Raw genomic sequence first — 17,092 nt, 5'->3', positions numbered from 1 at the left:
CAGGCCTTAACCCCCACACCACGTCTGCATTCCAGGGGCGCCAGGTCCCTACACATCCTGCCTCATCTCACCTTGCAGGAGAGTAAGACCCCTCTGCCCCTCATCCTGGCAGACTCCTCTCCTACACGCAGGGTCACCATGCCCCTGTCCTGAGGCAGAGTTCAGCACCTTTTCTTCTTGGGTTTGCTTTTGTGTGACTTAGCTCAACAGGATGCAAGCTCCCTGAGGGAAGGGACCATGTGTTAATAGTAGGCGTGGCCCCAAACCCCAGTGTAGAGCCTGGGGTATAGAAGATGATTAGTAAGCATGGGCTGGGCGGGTGGCCCACGCCTGCAATCCCAGCACTTTGGGAGGCCGAGATGGGTGGATCACCTGAGGTCAGGAGTTGAAGACCAGCCTGCCCAACATGGCAGAACCCCGTCTCTACTAAAAAAAAAAATACAAAAATTAGCCGGGCGTGGTGGCACATGCCTGCAGTCCCAGCTACTCAGGAGGCTGAAGCAGGAGAATCACTTGAACCCGGGAGGCGGAGGTTGCAGTGAGCCGAGATTGCGCCACTGCACTCCAGCCTGGGTGACAGAGCGAGACTTCGTCTCAAAAATGAATAATATTAATAATTAAGAGGCCGGGCGCAGTGGCTCACACCCGTAATCCCAGCGCTTTGGAAGGCTGAAGCGGATGGATCACAAGGTCAGGAAATCAAGACCATCCTGGCTAACACGGTGAAACCCCGTCTCTACTATAAAAAAAAAAGTACGAAAAGTTAGCTGGGCATGGTGGCGGGTGCCTGTAGTCCCAGCTACTGGGAAGGCTGAGGCAGGAGAATGGTGTGAACCCAGGAGGCGGGGGTTACAGTGAGCCAAGATCAGGCCACTGCACTCCAGCCTGGGCAACAGAATGAGACTGTGTCTCAAAAATAAATAAATAAATAAATAAATAAATAAATAAATAAATAGAATATGATTAGTAAGCATGAATGAATTAATGGATGAGTACAGTCAATGGCTTGATGGATTAATGAGTGGATGGGATGAGTGGTTAGATGGGTAGATGCATGCATGGGTGAATGGGTAGATGGATGATGGGGTAGATGGGTGGGTGGAGGATGAATGGATGGGTTGGATTGGGTGGATAGGTGGATGAATGGATGGGTGGATGGATGACTGGGTGGGTGGATGAATGGATGGATAGATAGGTGGATGAATGGGATAGATGGATGGGGTGGGTGAGTGGATGGATGATGAATGGATGGGTGTGTGGATGGATGAATGGATGGATGGATCGATAGGTAGATAGATGGATGCATGGGTTAGATGGAGGATGGATGGGTGAATGGGTTGGTGGATGGATGTATGAGGACTCGTTAGTCTACTCCACTTACCCACAAAGCACTGGTCCATCTTGGTTCAGAGTCTTGCCAGTGAAGGCCTGCTGTTGGAGCCTGGCATTGTTGGACTGGCTGCCACTAGAGGCATGGCCAACTCTGAAGACGTTTCCGTGGCTGAGGTGCAGGCCGAAGTGGACACTCATGTGCGTCGCCGTGCTGAAACCAAGGGCAGGGTCTGTCCCTCTGGGACCTGGGCTTCAGCTGCTTCCTGGAGACATGTGTAAGGATGGGGACCATGATTTGGAAGAAAAAGGCTCCTCTTACTCTATAGAACAACCTCAAGAGACCACCAAGTAGCCCATGGCCAGAGACTTCACTCCCAGAGTGTCAAAAATACATGGCGCTGTCCCGTGGCCATTCCCCTCTTCCCCCAAAGCCTTCTGGCAGTTTCTCCCACAAGCTTGCTCCTGTTGGCCTCGGAGCCTTCACAGTGTGCTCCCCCATCCAGGAAATGCCTCCATTCCTTCTGTGGCCAGGGTAACCTGTACCATCAAGCTGCACTTCTTTTTTTCTGAGGTGGAGTCTTGCTCTTCTCCCCCAGGCTGGAGTGCAATGGCGTGATCTTGGCTCACTGCAACCTCCACCTCCTGGGTTCAAGCGATTCTCCTGCCTCAGCCTTCTGAGTATCTGGGATTACAGGCGTGCGTCACCAATCCCGGCAAATTTTTGTATTTTTAGTAGAGACGGGGTTTTACCATGTTGGCCAGGCTGGTCTCAACCTCCTGACCTCAAGTGATCTGCCTGCCTCAGCCTCCCAAAGTGCTGGGATTACAGGCATGAGCCACTGCACCTGGCCTTTTTTATTTTTTCAAGATGGAGTTTTGCTCTGTTGCCCAGGCTGGAGTGCAGTGGCACAATCTCGGCTCACTGCAACTTCCGCCTCCTGGGTTCAAGCGATTCTCCTGCCTCAGCCTCCTGAGTAGCTGGGATTACAGGTGCACACCACCGCACCTGGCTAATTTTTTCTATTTTTAGTAGAAGCGGGGTTTCACCATATTGGCCAGGGTGGTCTCGAACTCCTGACGTTGTGATCCGCCTGCCTCAGCCTCCCAAAGTGCTGGGATTACAGGCGTGAGCCACCGCACCTGGCCTAAGCTGCACTTCATAAGCTCACCATGTGCATGTGTGCCCACCTTGAGGGCAGGCACCGATTGGGTCTGTTGTGTGAACACATCTGGTCCGTGCCGGGGACCCTGCTTGAGAGGGGGGTCTCTGGAAATGGGAATTGAATGAATGGGTGGTTCGAAGCTTGGATCTTTTCCATTGCCGGGTTGTCCTCATTCGTCAGTTCACCCTGCTAGGCCTCAGTTTTTCTGTCTGCAAAATGGGGTTGTACAGCCTCCTAGGGTTACATTGAGGACAGCGGGGAAGGGCAGGTACAGCTCAGTGCCTGCCTGACAGCAGGGCCGAATCCCTGTCCTTCCCTGTGTAGCAGAAGGACAACAAAGGGTGCTGCCTGGGTTTAAGAAGTAGAGCATCCCATGCAAATGACTCAAGACTGTGGCCAGGGAGAAGCACTCCGAGGCATCTCTCCTGCCTAGGAGACTGGGCTGCCTGCGTTGCCTCGTGCCTGGAATCCTAGCACTTTGGGAGGTCAAGGCGAGTGGATCGCTTGAGCCCAGGAATTCAAGACCAGCCTGAGCGTGATGAAACCCCATCTCTACAAAAGATACAAAAATTAGCCAGATGTGGTATCACCCATCTGTAGTCCCAGCCACTGGGCAGGCTGAGGTGGGAGGATCGCTTGAGCCCAGGAAATGGAGACTGCAGTGAGCTATGATTGCACCACTGCACTCCAACCGGGGTGACAGGAGACTGTCACACACACAAAAAGCTTGTAGCAATTTGTTACCTTGGCCCTAGAGAACTGGCATAACGGCCATGGATTCTGACTTTGTAGATCCATGTAGGTTACACAATTGGGGTTTACAATTATTGCTGTGGGCATTTGGTTCTTACAGGTAGTGTCCAATCTGTGCCCTCAGTTTTCTCTTCTGCTAACTGGGGCTAATAATGACACCTGGGAGGAAGGTATAAGGCCACGTAAAGCAGAGTTAAAAGGGAGTCTGGGCCAGGCGCGGTGGCTCACGCCTGTAATCCCAGCACTTTGGGAGGCCGAGGTGGGCGGATCACGAGGTCAGGAGATCGAGACCATCCTGGCTAACAGTGAAACCCCGTCTCTACTAAAAATACAAAATAACTTAGCCGGGTGTGGTGGCGGGCACCTGTAGTCCCAGCTACTCGGGAAGCTGAAGCAGAATGACGTGAACCTGGGAGGCGGAGCTTGCAATGAGCCGAGATCCTGCCACTGAACTCCAGTCTGGGCGACAGAGCGAGACTCCATCTCAAAAAAAAAAAAAAAAAAAAAAAAGGAGTCTGTGGGGACATGCCCCAGATATTCACAGACCTCATCTCTCTCAGCTAGTGGAATCTGTCATTTCTTTCTTTCTTTTTTTTTTTTTTGAGACTAAGTCTTGCTCTGTTGCCCAGGCTGGAGTGTGGTGGTGCAATCTTGGCTCACTGCAAACTCCACCTCCTGGGTTCAAGTGATTATTCTGCCTCAGCCTCCTGAGTAGCTGGGACTAGAGGCGTGCACCACCACACCCAGCTAATTTTTGTGTTTTTAGTAGAGTCAGTGTTTCGCCATGTTGGCCAGGTTGGTCTCAAAATCCTGACCTCAGATGATCCACCCACCTCGGCCTCCCAAAGTGCTGGGATTACAGGCGCCACCTCACACGGTCTGTCATTTATTTAAAAAAATACCCCCTAAAACCCATCAAAGAAATGGGGTCTTGCTCTACTGTCCAGGCTGGACGTGAACTCTTGGTCTTAAACAATCTTCCTGCCTTGACCTTCCAAGTAGCTGGGATTGATTACTGGTATGCACAACTGCATATGGCTCAAAAAAATGGAACCGAGTGCGGTGGCTCACACCTGTAATCCCAGCACCTTGGGAGGCCGAGGTGGGCAGATCACCTGAGGTCAGGAGTTTGAGACCAGCCTGCTCAACGTGGTGAAAACCTGTCTCTACTAAAAACGCAAAAATTAGCCGGGCGTGGTGGCAGGCGCCTGTAGTCCCAGCTACTCAGAAGGCTGAGGTAGGAGAATTGCTTGAACCCAGGAGACAGAGGTTGCAGCGAGCCGAGATTGCACCACTGCACTCCAGCCTGGGAGACAGAGGGAGACTCCATCTCAAAAAACAAAAACAAAAACAAAAACAAAACAAAACAAAAAAAGTACAAACAATGTGAACTGCTTGTGTTAAAAAAAAAAAGGTATGAGGGGAAGGCTGAGAACATGGCTCCTGGGGGTTACGACTGGGTTCCTTCCTGGATGTCACTTTCCTTCTGAAAGGAAACATTCCGTCTTCGCCAGGGACAGGTCACAAGAAAGGCGAGCACGGGACCGAGTTCCGGCTGAGGAGCCTCAGGGGTGAGTTTGCCAAGAGGCCTGTGAGTGCAAGTCCCTGTTCCTGCCCTTCCTTGTCCTGCTGGATAGGCCCCGATGATACCCACACTGTGGGTGGATAGGATTGTTGGAGCTTTCAGCCATCCATCATCCATGAGCCCCAAAATCCTCAGAGACACAGAGCCTGAGGTGGGCTGCAGTGAATCCCGGGAACTGACTACCTGCAGACTTCCCGTTAAGGCAGGGAAGGGCCCCCCTTTATCATCTAAGCTACACTGGTATTGGTCGGGCCACCTGTCCTTTACAGCTGAAGGGACCAAAGAGCGTCACCAGGGCTCCGCCGTCTTCCTGTCTGCTGGACGCTGCTTCCTCCTCACTTTCCACTAGTGAGGCTTATAAAATGTGGGAGGCACCCGCCTCACAGTTTGAGGTATGTCCCAAGTCTGGTCTGGCTTCCTGGATTAGGACAGGTGCTGGATCCCAGGTGCCGTGGCTCCAGCCTGCTATTGGTACGTGGAGGGTTGGCGTTGAGCTTGTCCCTTCCGGCCGACACGGAGGCCAGCCCTGGGCTGGTCAGAGCCCCCATCCTGGCACGAGGGGGCTGCGCCCATGCACAAGCACACCGCAGGCCTGAGATGCTGCTGAGGACCTTCAGCCTTCACTGCTTCCACCCTCGACTCTGCCGTGAAAAGAGTTTGTCCTGAGTAAAAAGGTAATGCGGAAGCATCCACATGATGATGGTGACTGGGCTCTGGCAAGTCAGCGTGGAAAGTGGCAGCTGGAAATCTTCACAGGCTTGGTTTGAGTGTGATCCGTGGGGGAAGCATCTGCCAGTGTCCATCAACAGGGTGTGAGACCCCCACACCCTGACAGGGATGTCACCCAGCACCCAAGAGCAGAGCAGCCCCGTCTGTGCTAACATTAAAGGAGCGGACAGCTCGCTGACCTGAGAAGCCAGGCAAAACCTGCACCGCACAGGCCCATTACGCAAAAATCATCGTCTCACTGGAAAGCCTCTCCCACACCCGGATGCCTTCCTGGAGGTTTTCTATCACATGCGTTTCATACACATTTAGAAATAAACAGAGTTGGCCGGGCGCGGTGGCTCAAGCCTGTAATCCCAGCACTTTGGGAGGCCGAGACGGGCGGATCACGAGGTCAGGAGATCAAGACCATCCTGGCTAACACGGTGAAACGCCGTCTCTACTAAAAAATACAAAAAACTAGCCGGGCGAGGTGGCAGGCGCCTGTAGTCCCAGCTACTCGGGAGGCTGAGGCAGGAGAATGGCGTAAACTCGGGCGGCGGAGCTTGCAGTGAGCTGAGATCCGGCCACTGCACTCCAGCTTGGGCGACAGAGCGAGACTCTGTCTCAAAAAAAAAAAAAAAAAAAAAAAAAGAAATAAACAGAGTTGGCCAGGCACGGTGGCTCATGCCTGTAATCCCACCACTTTGAGAGGTCGAGGCGGGCAGGTCACGAGGGTCAGGAGTTCAAGACCAGCCTGACCAATATGACAAAACCCCACTCTACTAAAAATACAAAAATTAGCCGGGCATGGTGGCAGGTGCCTGTAGTCCCAGCTAGTCAGGAGGCCGAGGCAGGAGAATCACTTGAACCTGGGAGGCGGAGTTTGCAGTGAGCCTAGATTGTGCCGCTGCACTCCAGGCCTGGGTGGCAAAGCGAGACTCCATCTCAAAAAAAAAAAAAAGAAAAAAATAATAAAAGGAACAGTCAATGTATATCAATACAACTAAAAGGCACTCAAGTATAATTTCGTTTCATTTAAAGAGGCGGAAATAAAGAAATGACACTTTAAAATAAAGGGTATGTGAACGGAAACACATTTATTACAAAAAAAAAAAAAACAACCCCCAAAACGAAAAACAAAATTCACATTGTATTGAGCTACAATATGGCAGCAGATTAAAAAAAAAATATTTTTACACAGTTTAAGGTAACTCCTAACAGAACATAGCCTTGTTGCCACGTGACAGGACACAGGATTCCAAGTACTCAGTAGCGGCGAGTGAAGCGGGCGTCGCTGGGCCTGCTCCCCCGGCTCTGGCCTCCGAACCCGCCTTGCATGCCACCGTGTGGGATAGGGTGGCCCCGGGAGGCCCCGCCTGGGGCAAAGCTGCCGCGCCTAGGAACAAATTCACATTGGTTTGACTGTGAAATCATCCTGCTCCCCTGGCCCATCCCAGCCTGCACAGCTTCCCTGGACATTGCCTGCAGGCAAGGCCCCTTCCTGATGCCTTCCCCTCCTGAGTGGTGGCAGGCTCCACAGTACCCCATGCCTGGCCTCATGTCACACTTGGGGGAGGGGGCGTTAGCTGGAAGGACTGGTTGTTAAGCGTCCTCCAAGGTAGGCCAATATGCAAAGCAGGGGAAAGGGGAGCCGCCCCTGGCATGCCTTACCCTGACATCCCTCCTCGGTTCATCATGTGGCCAGGCCCCGAGTGACCGGACATGCTTCTCTCACCACCTGGAAGACAGACGTGCTTTCACACAGGGAACCTGCACACACAGCGTGGAACCCACGGCGCATTTAGCCCACTGCACTCCCTTTGGTGAGGCCCCCAGGTACCCGGAACTAGCAGGTCCCAGAAGGACACCTCGGCACAGTAACCACAGACGTCCAGTGTCCTCCCAGCAGAGAGGACTCGGGAACGCCCACTGTCCAACTCCTGGGCCAGACCACCAGAGAGTAGGTGGTGTCTGAAGTACTTTTCACTCCTCATTCCAGCACCGAGGGCAGAGCACCTCCTGTGCTCACCTGAGGAGTGAGAGAAGGCGTGGCCTCCATCTTTCCATCACTTCCCAGCATGCCCTGGTCCCAGCCCAGAGCTGCTCCTCACCTTGCCACCTCTTGTGATCCCTGTCCATCATGCCACCGTCAGCCGTGCCCTGCCATGCCCGGTCATCCTCTCTTCGGCCATGGTCCCCCCAGTCACGTCTGCCCCTTGAAAGAGAGACATCTCTGATTTGGATTGCCCCCATCTCTGGCTCTCGTGCTAATAAATGTGGTGGCTTCTGGAGGGTGAATCCCTGTGTTTTTCCCACCCTGTGCCCACATCCCAGAGACTTGGGGGCCCCTTGGTGGGACAGACCTATCCGGTCAGCTGACTCTGTGAGGCCAGGGACAGGTACTGTGGGGTGTGGGACACAAACCTGGGGGGAGGAGGCAGCCCCCGGCCCTCACTCATCCTCTTGTCGGAGCCATAGCCCCCCCCAGCCATCGCGGGAGTCCCGGCCGTGGCGCTCTGGTCCTCCATGGCGTTCTGGGTAATGCTGGAAATCACAGGGCCAGGAGGAAAAAAACCTTCAGTGTCAGCCCCCAGACCCCAAGGCTTTTCAGGCAACACGCTAACGATGACAACGACAGTCACTCTGGACAGAAGTGCTGGCAGGCCATACTGGTTCACATGACATAGCTGCCTCCCTGAAATCTGCAGGCCAGAGGCCCTGTGCTCTAGGCTCATAGCCTGGTACACAAAAGGTACTAGTACCAAGAAATCTCCAAGGCAGGTACCCACAGCGCCACCAGAGCCGGAAGGGCCACCAGGGGTCACACTAAAGGTGATGCTTGAGAGAGAGATTCCCTGGGTCCCACAGCTCAAATGGTTAGTGCCCAGAGCCAACAGTACTCTTATTAAGTGTCTTCTACTAAGGGAAGGTCAGGTTTATAAACCTTTAATGTGTGCATATTCCGGAAATAATTTTTACAAATTTCTTCCTTCCACAGTGAAGGAAGTATCAAACAGAGCCCCCTCATCCAACCAATTGCTAGGCAAGCAAGCATCCTTCCTCACAGTCAAGTTTCTCAGAAGTTTCTGCTGGGTGCCTGGTCTAGGACCTTACGTCTTGCTCTGCTCAGGACATAGGACACAGGACACTAAGAGATAAAATGGCTGGTCATCCACTTGGCCAGTCCCACTATTCCCTCCTCTGTGTCACTGTTTTTGTAAACCACATGGCTAACACAGACCAGGAGTTCTTGACCCTGCTATTTCAGGGAAGACTAAGAGAGGGCGAGTCACACTCTATGCCTACTTTTTTGCTGGCCAAGGTTAATATTTACACCCACAGCCTGTTTCTGTGGCTGGAAGCACTTTCCAGCCTGACTTTCACAAAAGCTAGTGAGGGAGTTTTGGCTCCACAGTCCTGTTCTTTCTCTTTCCACAAATACGTATGTGGCCTCTGGGGCTTCTGCCCCATGACCATATTGTAGGTGAAAGGAAACTAGAAAAGAGTCCTGGTAAGGAAACCTCCTTGATGCAGCCTGGTCATCGTACATGTCCAAGTTCACCTCCCCATTCAATGGAGAGAGAGCTCTGCCAGGGTGAAGGCAAAGATGGCAGCATGCTCCACCATATGCAAGATGTCCCACATTACCACTGCCTGCTTCCCTGGTCGATTCTTCCCAGCGTGTGCTCTGACACCTCCCCTCAACAAAGTAAAAAAAGGGCCTCCTGAAATAAGCTCTCCTTAGTATTTGAAAATTGAACCAACATTTTTCTGTCCAACCAACCCAGGTTAACAGTTCAACAAGGCCCATAAGTTCTGTGCTAGTTTTCTCTGTAGGGAGAGATCATCATTGGCCTTTGGGGTAACTGTGATGACTCATTTATGACTGTGTGAGGAGAAAGGATCAAACTGCCTTCCACTATTAGGAGAGCGTATCTGACACCTGCATGAAAGGAGCTGGTGGCCAGGCATGCTAGCTTACATGTGTAATCCTAGCACTTTGGGAGACCGAGGCAGGAGGATCACTTGAGCTCAGGAGTTCAAAACTGGCCTGGGCAACACAGTGAGATCCGTCTCTATTAAAAAAAAAAAAAAAGTAGCTGGCAATGATAAACACGTTTGTACCGACATGCGCCCACCTCATGTAAACTCCCCACCACCCCAACCTCTGTAGGAGGAATATTACCCTCATTTCACTGCTGGGGAGACAGGCTAGGCAGGAAGGGGTGACACCAAGGGGTGACCCCAGTTCTGTCTGATTCTGGAGCCTGGACATGGAACCACTGGTGTATGCTCCTCCACCAGAGAAAATCCACAGGACTAGTTCTAGGTTTTGCTGCATATAATTTGCCTCCAGGAGCAGGGAAAAAGGAACCCCATGAGGCTGATGGAATTCCTAAGGATCCCAAGACAGAGCTGAGTACTTGGCTATGCTCAGCCACATTAAGGAACCAAGGGGGACAGAAATGGGAAGCTTATGCTGGAGTCCAAAAATGCTGGCAAGAGGAGAAAGGGCTCATGAATGGAGTCCTCAGAGAGGAGGCATCTTCCACACAGCAACGTACCGCCCCCCAGTTTATAGGGAAAGCCACTAGAGGTCCAAGGCTCTCCTGGAAAGTCTCAGTCTCAACGTAAGATGGAAAGAGAAAATGAAGCTTATTGTTCTAACGTGCTAGCCCCCCAAGGAGAACGAGCACAGATCAGAGACCTAGTTGTTTTCCAAGGCTAAGCGGGGCCCTGGGGTGATGAAGGATGTCCTTAGTTTCCAAAGAGGGCAGGCACTCGAGGACAGACACAGTAACCACAGCCTTCCCAGATGCACCTGAGTCAGCTGTGCGGCTCACTAGACACTTCCCAGCAGAGCCAGGTCACACCGCAAGGTTCCCTGGCACTTCTGCACGTGTGTGGTCAGTGTGGGACACAGAACCCCGGGGTCAAGGCTAATAACAGCTTCAGAGTAACTGTTCGGACTGACAGCCAAGACTAACCCCAAATAATCCCAAATTTTCATCCCACACACCTAGACTTTTCTAGTGCTATATTTTTCTCTTTCTTCATTTTGTCTCTCACTCAAGGAAAAGGCAGGAAGAAGGCACGCCGAAGGGAAAAGAACCCATTCTACGGGAAATTCCGTGGCTACCACTGCAGCTTTGGACTTACCTGTCCTTCTCGTTCTCCCATCATTGACCTTGAACCTTCTCTCCTGAAAAGGTAATTTAAATCAAACCGTAAGGGGAGGAACAAGCTTCTTCACAAAGAAAGGACCATCAGGCCCCCAGTGAAAAGCATCACTTCCCCAACTGGAGGCAGGAGAGCTGCGGGCCTGACTCAGCACACACCTGCTGAATGGAGTGGGCTCAGAGAGCCCAGAGTCCTTGTTCTCAGTCAGAGAATGAGCCAGGAAAAAGAAAACCTGCACGCCCAGCAGGGGCCCAACTGACCTGTCCACCGAGTGGTCGGGGTAGCGACCGCGGTCCCTGTGGTCAAAGTCGTGGAAGCGGTCCTGGCGGTTAAAGTCAGAATGGTAGCGCTCATCCAGGGCGGCCCGCTTGGCTTCTGGCCAATAGGCATCATCTCGCCTGTGAGGGGACAAGAGACAGAGATAGAGGGATCCTCTACCCCATATATATCTATCACCTTTGTGGGAGCTGGCCCCTATCACTTCACAGAGCCAGGATGACTTTCACCAAGATTGTTCTCTGCTATAGAAGGCAAGATCTGATTTGACCCCAGTGACTGCACAGCTGTTTTGTTTTGTCCCACACACCCACCTCCCCTGATCAAAGCGGCCTTGGTTTTCTAAAGGGGCAGCCATTAGTTAACTGCCATTTAGTTAAGCAGTCAGTCCTATGGGCTGCCTGCAGATGGCTTCTGGAGCCCTACACAGCCACCTCCGCTCAGGAAGCCACGTGAGCCTCCACCCTGAGGGGCTCTGTCAAGTGCACTTGCCATCTCTTGTGCCCCACACCTCCTGTCCTGCCAGCGGCCCCGGCCATGTACTGCTGCAACACACAGATGACTATAATGAACTCTCATCAGAAGGCTTTCGTACCAAGGCATAATAGATCCGAGAAGAGTTTACAAGGCCCTTTACAGAAGTTGCACTATATATGATCTAGGCTCCTCTTCAACCCATGCAATAGAAAGAAACAACAAACAGCGATTTTTGCCAGGTTGCAGTGCACGTGTAAAGCCTGACACAACCACTGCTGGAATTATGCACCTGACTCCTGACAGCAGCTGTGCTCAGCATTTTGTGTTCCTATCTCCTCCTCAGTATGTTTGGGAAATTAAAATTAATCTTACTGCCGGGCATGGTGGCTCATGCCTGTAATCCCAGCACTTTGGGAGGCCAAGGCGGGTGGATCACCTGAGGTCAGGAGTTGGACAGCCTGGCCAATATGGTGAAACCTTGTCTCTACTAAAAATACAAAAAATTAGCCAGGTGTGGTGGCACATGCCTGTAATCCCAGCTACTTGGGAGGCTGAAGCAGGAGAACTGCTTGAACCCAGGAGGCGGAGGTTGCAGAGAGCCGAGATCGTGCCATTGCACTCCAGCCTGGGAAACGAGCAAAATTCTGTCTCAAAAGTTTTTTTTTAAAAATTCTTTATTTCCAGAATAAGCAAAAACAAATTACAATTGATTTAAAAAGCCAGGACAAGGCCAGGCACGGTGGCTTATGCCTGTAATCCCAGCACTTTGGGAGTCTGAGGTAGGTGGATCACCTGAGGTCAGGAGTTCGAGACCAGGCTGACCAACATGGTGAAACCCCATCTCTACTAAAAAAACAAAAATTAGCCGGGTGTGGTGGTAGGTGCCTGTAATCCCAACTACTAGGGAGGCTGAGGCAGGAGAATCGCTTGAACCCAGGAGATGGAGGTTGCAGTGAGCTGAGATCGTGCCATTGCACTCCAGCCTGGGCGACACAGCAAGACTCTGTCTAAAAAAAAAAGGCGGGCGGGCATGGTGGCTCAAGCCTGTAATCCCAGCACTTTGGGAGGCCGAGACGGGCGGATCATGAGGTCAGGAGATTGAGACCATCCTGGCTAACACGATGAAACCCCGTCTCTACTAAAAAATACAAAAAACTAGCCGGGCGAGGTGGCGGGTGCCTGTAGTCCCAGCTACTCGGGAGGCTGAGGCAGGAGAATGGCGTAAACCCGGGAGGCGGGGCTTGCAGTGAGCTAAGATCCGGCCACTGCACTCCAGCCTGGGCGACAGAGCGAGACTCTGTCTCAAAAAAAATAAATAAATAAATAAATAAATAAATAAAAAAATAAAAAAGCCAGGGAAGAGTCTTAAAGGAGATGCAATTGACAGCCCCTCCTCTGGGCACTTGTGACATGACGCTCCGCCTGCCCTAGCTTCCCTCCTCAGAAGATCTGTGCCATCCTTGAACCCGATTAGTTAACCAGCACTACTTTATCCAGTCTCCTGTCTCCAATTTCTTTTTTCGAGACGGAGTCTCACCCTGTTGCCCAGGCTGGAGTGCAGTGGCGCGATCTTGGCTTACTGCAACCTATGCCTTCTGGGTACAAGCGACTTTCCTGACTCAATCTCCCAAATAGCTGGGATTACAGGCTCCTGTCACCACAACCAATTTTTTGTGTTTTAGTAGAGACGGGGTTCTGCCATGTTGGCCAGGCTGGTCTTGAACTCCTGAGCTCAGGCAATCCGCCCACCTTGGCCTCCCAAAATGTTACCATTACAGGCTTAGCGAGTGTGCCCGGCCTATGCTTCCTTTGAATGAAAGATCTCAAGCTGGACGGGTGCGGTGGCTCATGTCTGTAATCCCAGCACTTTGGTAGGCTGAGGCGGGTGGATCACGAGGTCAGGAGATCGAGACCATCCTGGCTCACACAGTGAATCCCCGTCTCCACTGAAAATACAAAAAAATCAGCCAGGCATGGTGGCGGGCGCCTTTAGTCCCAGCTACTTGGGAGGCTGAGGCAGGAGACTGGCGTGAACACAGGTGGCGGAACTTGGAGTGAGTCGAGATTGAGCCACTGCACTCCAGCCTGGGCGACAAAGAGAGACTCCCATCTCAAAAAAAAAAAAAAAAGTCAAGTTAACTCAACTGTGAGGTCCCTAACACGATTCTGAACGCCACGTGTTAAGGGCAGCGCAGATCTGCTTACCGGTCCAGGTCGTAGGGCCGCCGCACCGCAGGCCGCCGCTCCTGCTCGTAGCGCAGTTCCTGCTGGCGCCGCAGCTCCTCGCGCTCACGGTGGATGCGTTCCTGCTCGCGCCTGCGCTCGTGCTCCACGTGCATGCGCTCGCGCTCCAGCCGCTCTCGCTCCATGCGTTCACGCTCCAGCCGCTGGCGCTGGAAGGCCAGCCTCTCTCGGGCAATCTCCAGCCGCTCACGCTCCTCGCGCTCCCACTGCGCCTGCATGCGTTGTTCGCGTTCACTGCGCTCACGTACCCTGCTGCACAACAGTAGAGCTGCAGAAGGGGACCTAGACACCCCCAGCCAGGTCCCAGGGCTGACTTTAGGACGCTGGGTTGTGTAGACTCCAGGGCTGTGCCTCCACTACGTGGTCTGCAGAACCATACACTCCAGCGGGGAGAAGGCCTCTCCGGCCCACGGGAGGAGTCCAGGAGAATCCCAGGAATGAGGCCCAGGCTGTGTGTGTGTGATCAGGTATAACGTGAACTGGGCCTCATTTATCCAACATTTCCTGGAGCTTGACAAGTGATTTCAGGAAACAGTCAGTCAAAAATAAGCAACAGGCCAGGCGTGGTGGCTCACGCCTTAATGCCAGCGCTTTGGGAAGCTGAGGCGGGTGGATCATGAGATCAAGAGATCGAGACCACCTTGGCCAACATGGTGAAACTCCGTCTCCACTAAAAATACAAAAATTAGCTGAGCGTGGTGGCATGCACTTGTAGTCCCAGCTACTAGAGAGGCTGAGGCAGGAAGATCACTTGAGCCCATGAGGCAGAGGTTGCAGTGAGCCACTGCACTCCAGTCTGGCAACAGAGCAAGACTCCTTCTCAAAAAAAAAAAAAAAAAAAAAAAAAGGCAACAGAGTATCAGAGTATATGCTTCATAGTGAGTGAGTGTGAACTGGAACCTTCACTCCCTAGACCACAGGATTAAATGAGTCCTTGTGAAGTGGGGCTGGCAGGCCCCCCAGGTGTGAGGACATTACCAGTTGTACCTTTTGGCAGGGATACAGATGACATTTTAGTGTGTTCCTCCAGTCTTTGTATATAAAACACAAAAGACAGGAGCCAGACGGTCTCTTTTTTTTTTTTTTTGGTAGAGACGGTTGCCCAGGCTGTTCTTGAACTCCTGAGCTCAAAATAATCCGCCCGCCTCCACCTCCCAAAGTGCTGGGATTACAGGTGTGAGCCACTGTGCCCAGGCTCAGATTTCCTTCTTTTGATCCTTTACCTACACAGTTATTAGATATACAGCCTGGGCAATATAGTGAGACTCCATCTCCACAAAAAATAGTATTAGCCAGGCGTGGTAGCTACTTGGAGGCACAGGTGGGAGGATCAATCACTTGAAACCAGGAGGTAGAGGCTGCAGTGAACTATGATTGTACCACTTAACTTCAGCCTGGGTGAAAGAGTGAGACCCTGTCTCAAAACAAAACAAAACAAAACAAAACAAAACGGTGTGTGAGGGGGCTACTTTAAAAAAAAAAAAAAAAAAAAAAGCACCTCAGTGCAGTATACCAACTACTGACAGAGCATTTTCATTGTATCAGAAGTTATCTAGAAGTGATTTAAAGTGTACAGGAGGATGTACATGGGTTATATGCAGAAATATCACACCGTTTTATATCAGAAACTTGATCCTCTGCAAATTTTGGTCTCCGTAGGGGTCCTGAGGTCAATTATCTCTGGGACAACTGTGTTTCTGTCCCAGCAGAAATGTATAATCTTGCCTCATTGTGTTCTGGACCCAAATGACTGCAAGTTCCTCAGTTCACCCAGCATGTCTTGGATCCTCCCACGCCTGCCTCTGTGGATCTCAGCACTTTCTGGAGGAGACCCTAGTATGAAAGGACTGCGGTTTACCGGAACTTTTCAGTTGTGTCCAAATGCTCACAACCTGACGGGACACCCAAGCCCTACACTTCCTTGTTTATAGGTTCCTCTAGGGCAGACACGGAGAGGGGTCAAGGGTCTGGAACACTCTAGCGTTTAGCATTGCAGGCTCCTGCGGGTGCCCCCCAGGCTGTCCGTGTTCATTACTCCCCCAGCAGAAATGCCATCTGCCAATGTCTGCATTCACAGGACTATGTGAGATTTTTTTTTTTTTCTTTTTAAAGGAAGTTTTCTTTTTAAAGGAATAAAAGGGTGATTACTTTATAGGCAGAGCAGTGCCCTCTCCCCCTCCTTTTAAACTAATGGTCCTTATTTTTTATTTGAGATGGACTTTTGCTCTTGTTGCCCAGGCTGGAGTGCAATGGCGGGATCTTGGCTCACTGCAACCTCCACCTCCTGGGTTCATGCGATTCTCCTGTCTCAGCCTAAGTATATGAGATTACAGACATGCACTACCACGCCCAGCGAATTTTGTATTTTTAGTAGAGATGGCGTTTCACTATGTTGGTGAGGCTGGTCTTGAACTCCTGACCTCAGGTAATCTGCCAGTCTCGGCCTCCCAAAGGGCTGGGATTACCGGTGTGAGACACTGCGCCCAGGGGTCCTTACTTTTAAAACTAAAGTTAACGAAGTATTTCTTCATAGAAAAGATAAATTAGCTGTAATTCGCCAATAACATTTGTGTTTAGTTCTTTCTTATTTAAGAACAAGGCCCTGTCAGGCCTGGAGCAGTGGCTCACGCCTGTAATCCCAGCACTTTGGGAGGCCGAGGCAGGCAGATCACTTGAGGTCAGGAGTTCGAAACCAGCCTGGCCAACATGGCCAAACCCCACCTCTACTGAAAATACAAAAATTAGCCGAGGGTGGTGGCTTGTGCCTGTAGTCCCAGCTACTTGGGAGGCTGAGGCAGGAGAACTGCTTGAACAGGGAAGGTGGAGGCTGCGGTGAGCTGAGATCATGCCACTGCACTCCACCCTGGGTGACACAGAGACTCCATCTCAAAAAAAGGGAAGCCCTCTCAGTGCCCTTGCTGGATCTACCTCACTGTCTTCCCGCTTTCACATCTTCTGGAGCAAATTTGGTATTTTTTGTTGACGTGCACTATTGATGCTGGAAGGCATTCCATCTCCCTGCCTTTACTACCTTCTACAATCTTTGGGAAGAGACTTATTTGAAAAGAGCCATAGGTAGGCTGGGCACAGTGGCTCACATCTATAATCCTGGCACTCTGGGAGATCAAGGCGGGTGGATCACCTGAGGTCAGGAGTTTCAGACCAGCCTGGCCAACATGGTGAAACCCTGTCTCTACTAAAAATACAAAAATTAGCCAGGCGTGCTGGCGCATGCCTGTAGTCCCAGCTACTCGAGAGGCTGAGGCAGGAGAATTGCTTGGAGGTGGAGGCTGCAGTGAGCTGAGGTCACGCCACTGTACTCCAGCCTGGGCGACACAGCAAGACTCTGTCTCCAAAAAAAAAAAAAAAAAAA

General features: G+C 51.7%; 1 protein-coding gene across 1 annotated transcript in view; it reads right to left on the bottom strand.

Annotated features, from left to right (window-relative positions):
• Positions 1-6,612: 6,612 nt before the first annotated feature.
• SAFB (scaffold attachment factor B) overlaps positions 6,613-17,092 on the bottom strand; it is a 55,350-nt gene continuing 44,870 nt past the window's right edge. Inside the window, 8 exon segments of the mRNA XM_025369127.1 lie at positions 6,613-6,937; positions 7,213-7,279; positions 7,653-7,756; positions 7,966-8,024; positions 8,026-8,085; positions 10,702-10,744; positions 10,983-11,120; positions 13,681-13,971. Of these exon segments, the coding sequence (XP_025224912.1) occupies positions 6,808-6,937; positions 7,213-7,279; positions 7,653-7,756; positions 7,966-8,024; positions 8,026-8,085; positions 10,702-10,744; positions 10,983-11,120; positions 13,681-13,971 (892 nt within the window). The 3' untranslated portion in view covers positions 6,613-6,807.

The sequence above is a fragment of the Theropithecus gelada genome, chromosome 19 (genome assembly GCF_003255815.1).
Source record: "Theropithecus gelada isolate Dixy chromosome 19, Tgel_1.0, whole genome shotgun sequence".
Classification (NCBI taxonomy): Eukaryota; Metazoa; Chordata; class Mammalia; order Primates; family Cercopithecidae; genus Theropithecus; species Theropithecus gelada.
This window is presented reverse-complemented; position numbering and strand designations above follow the sequence as displayed.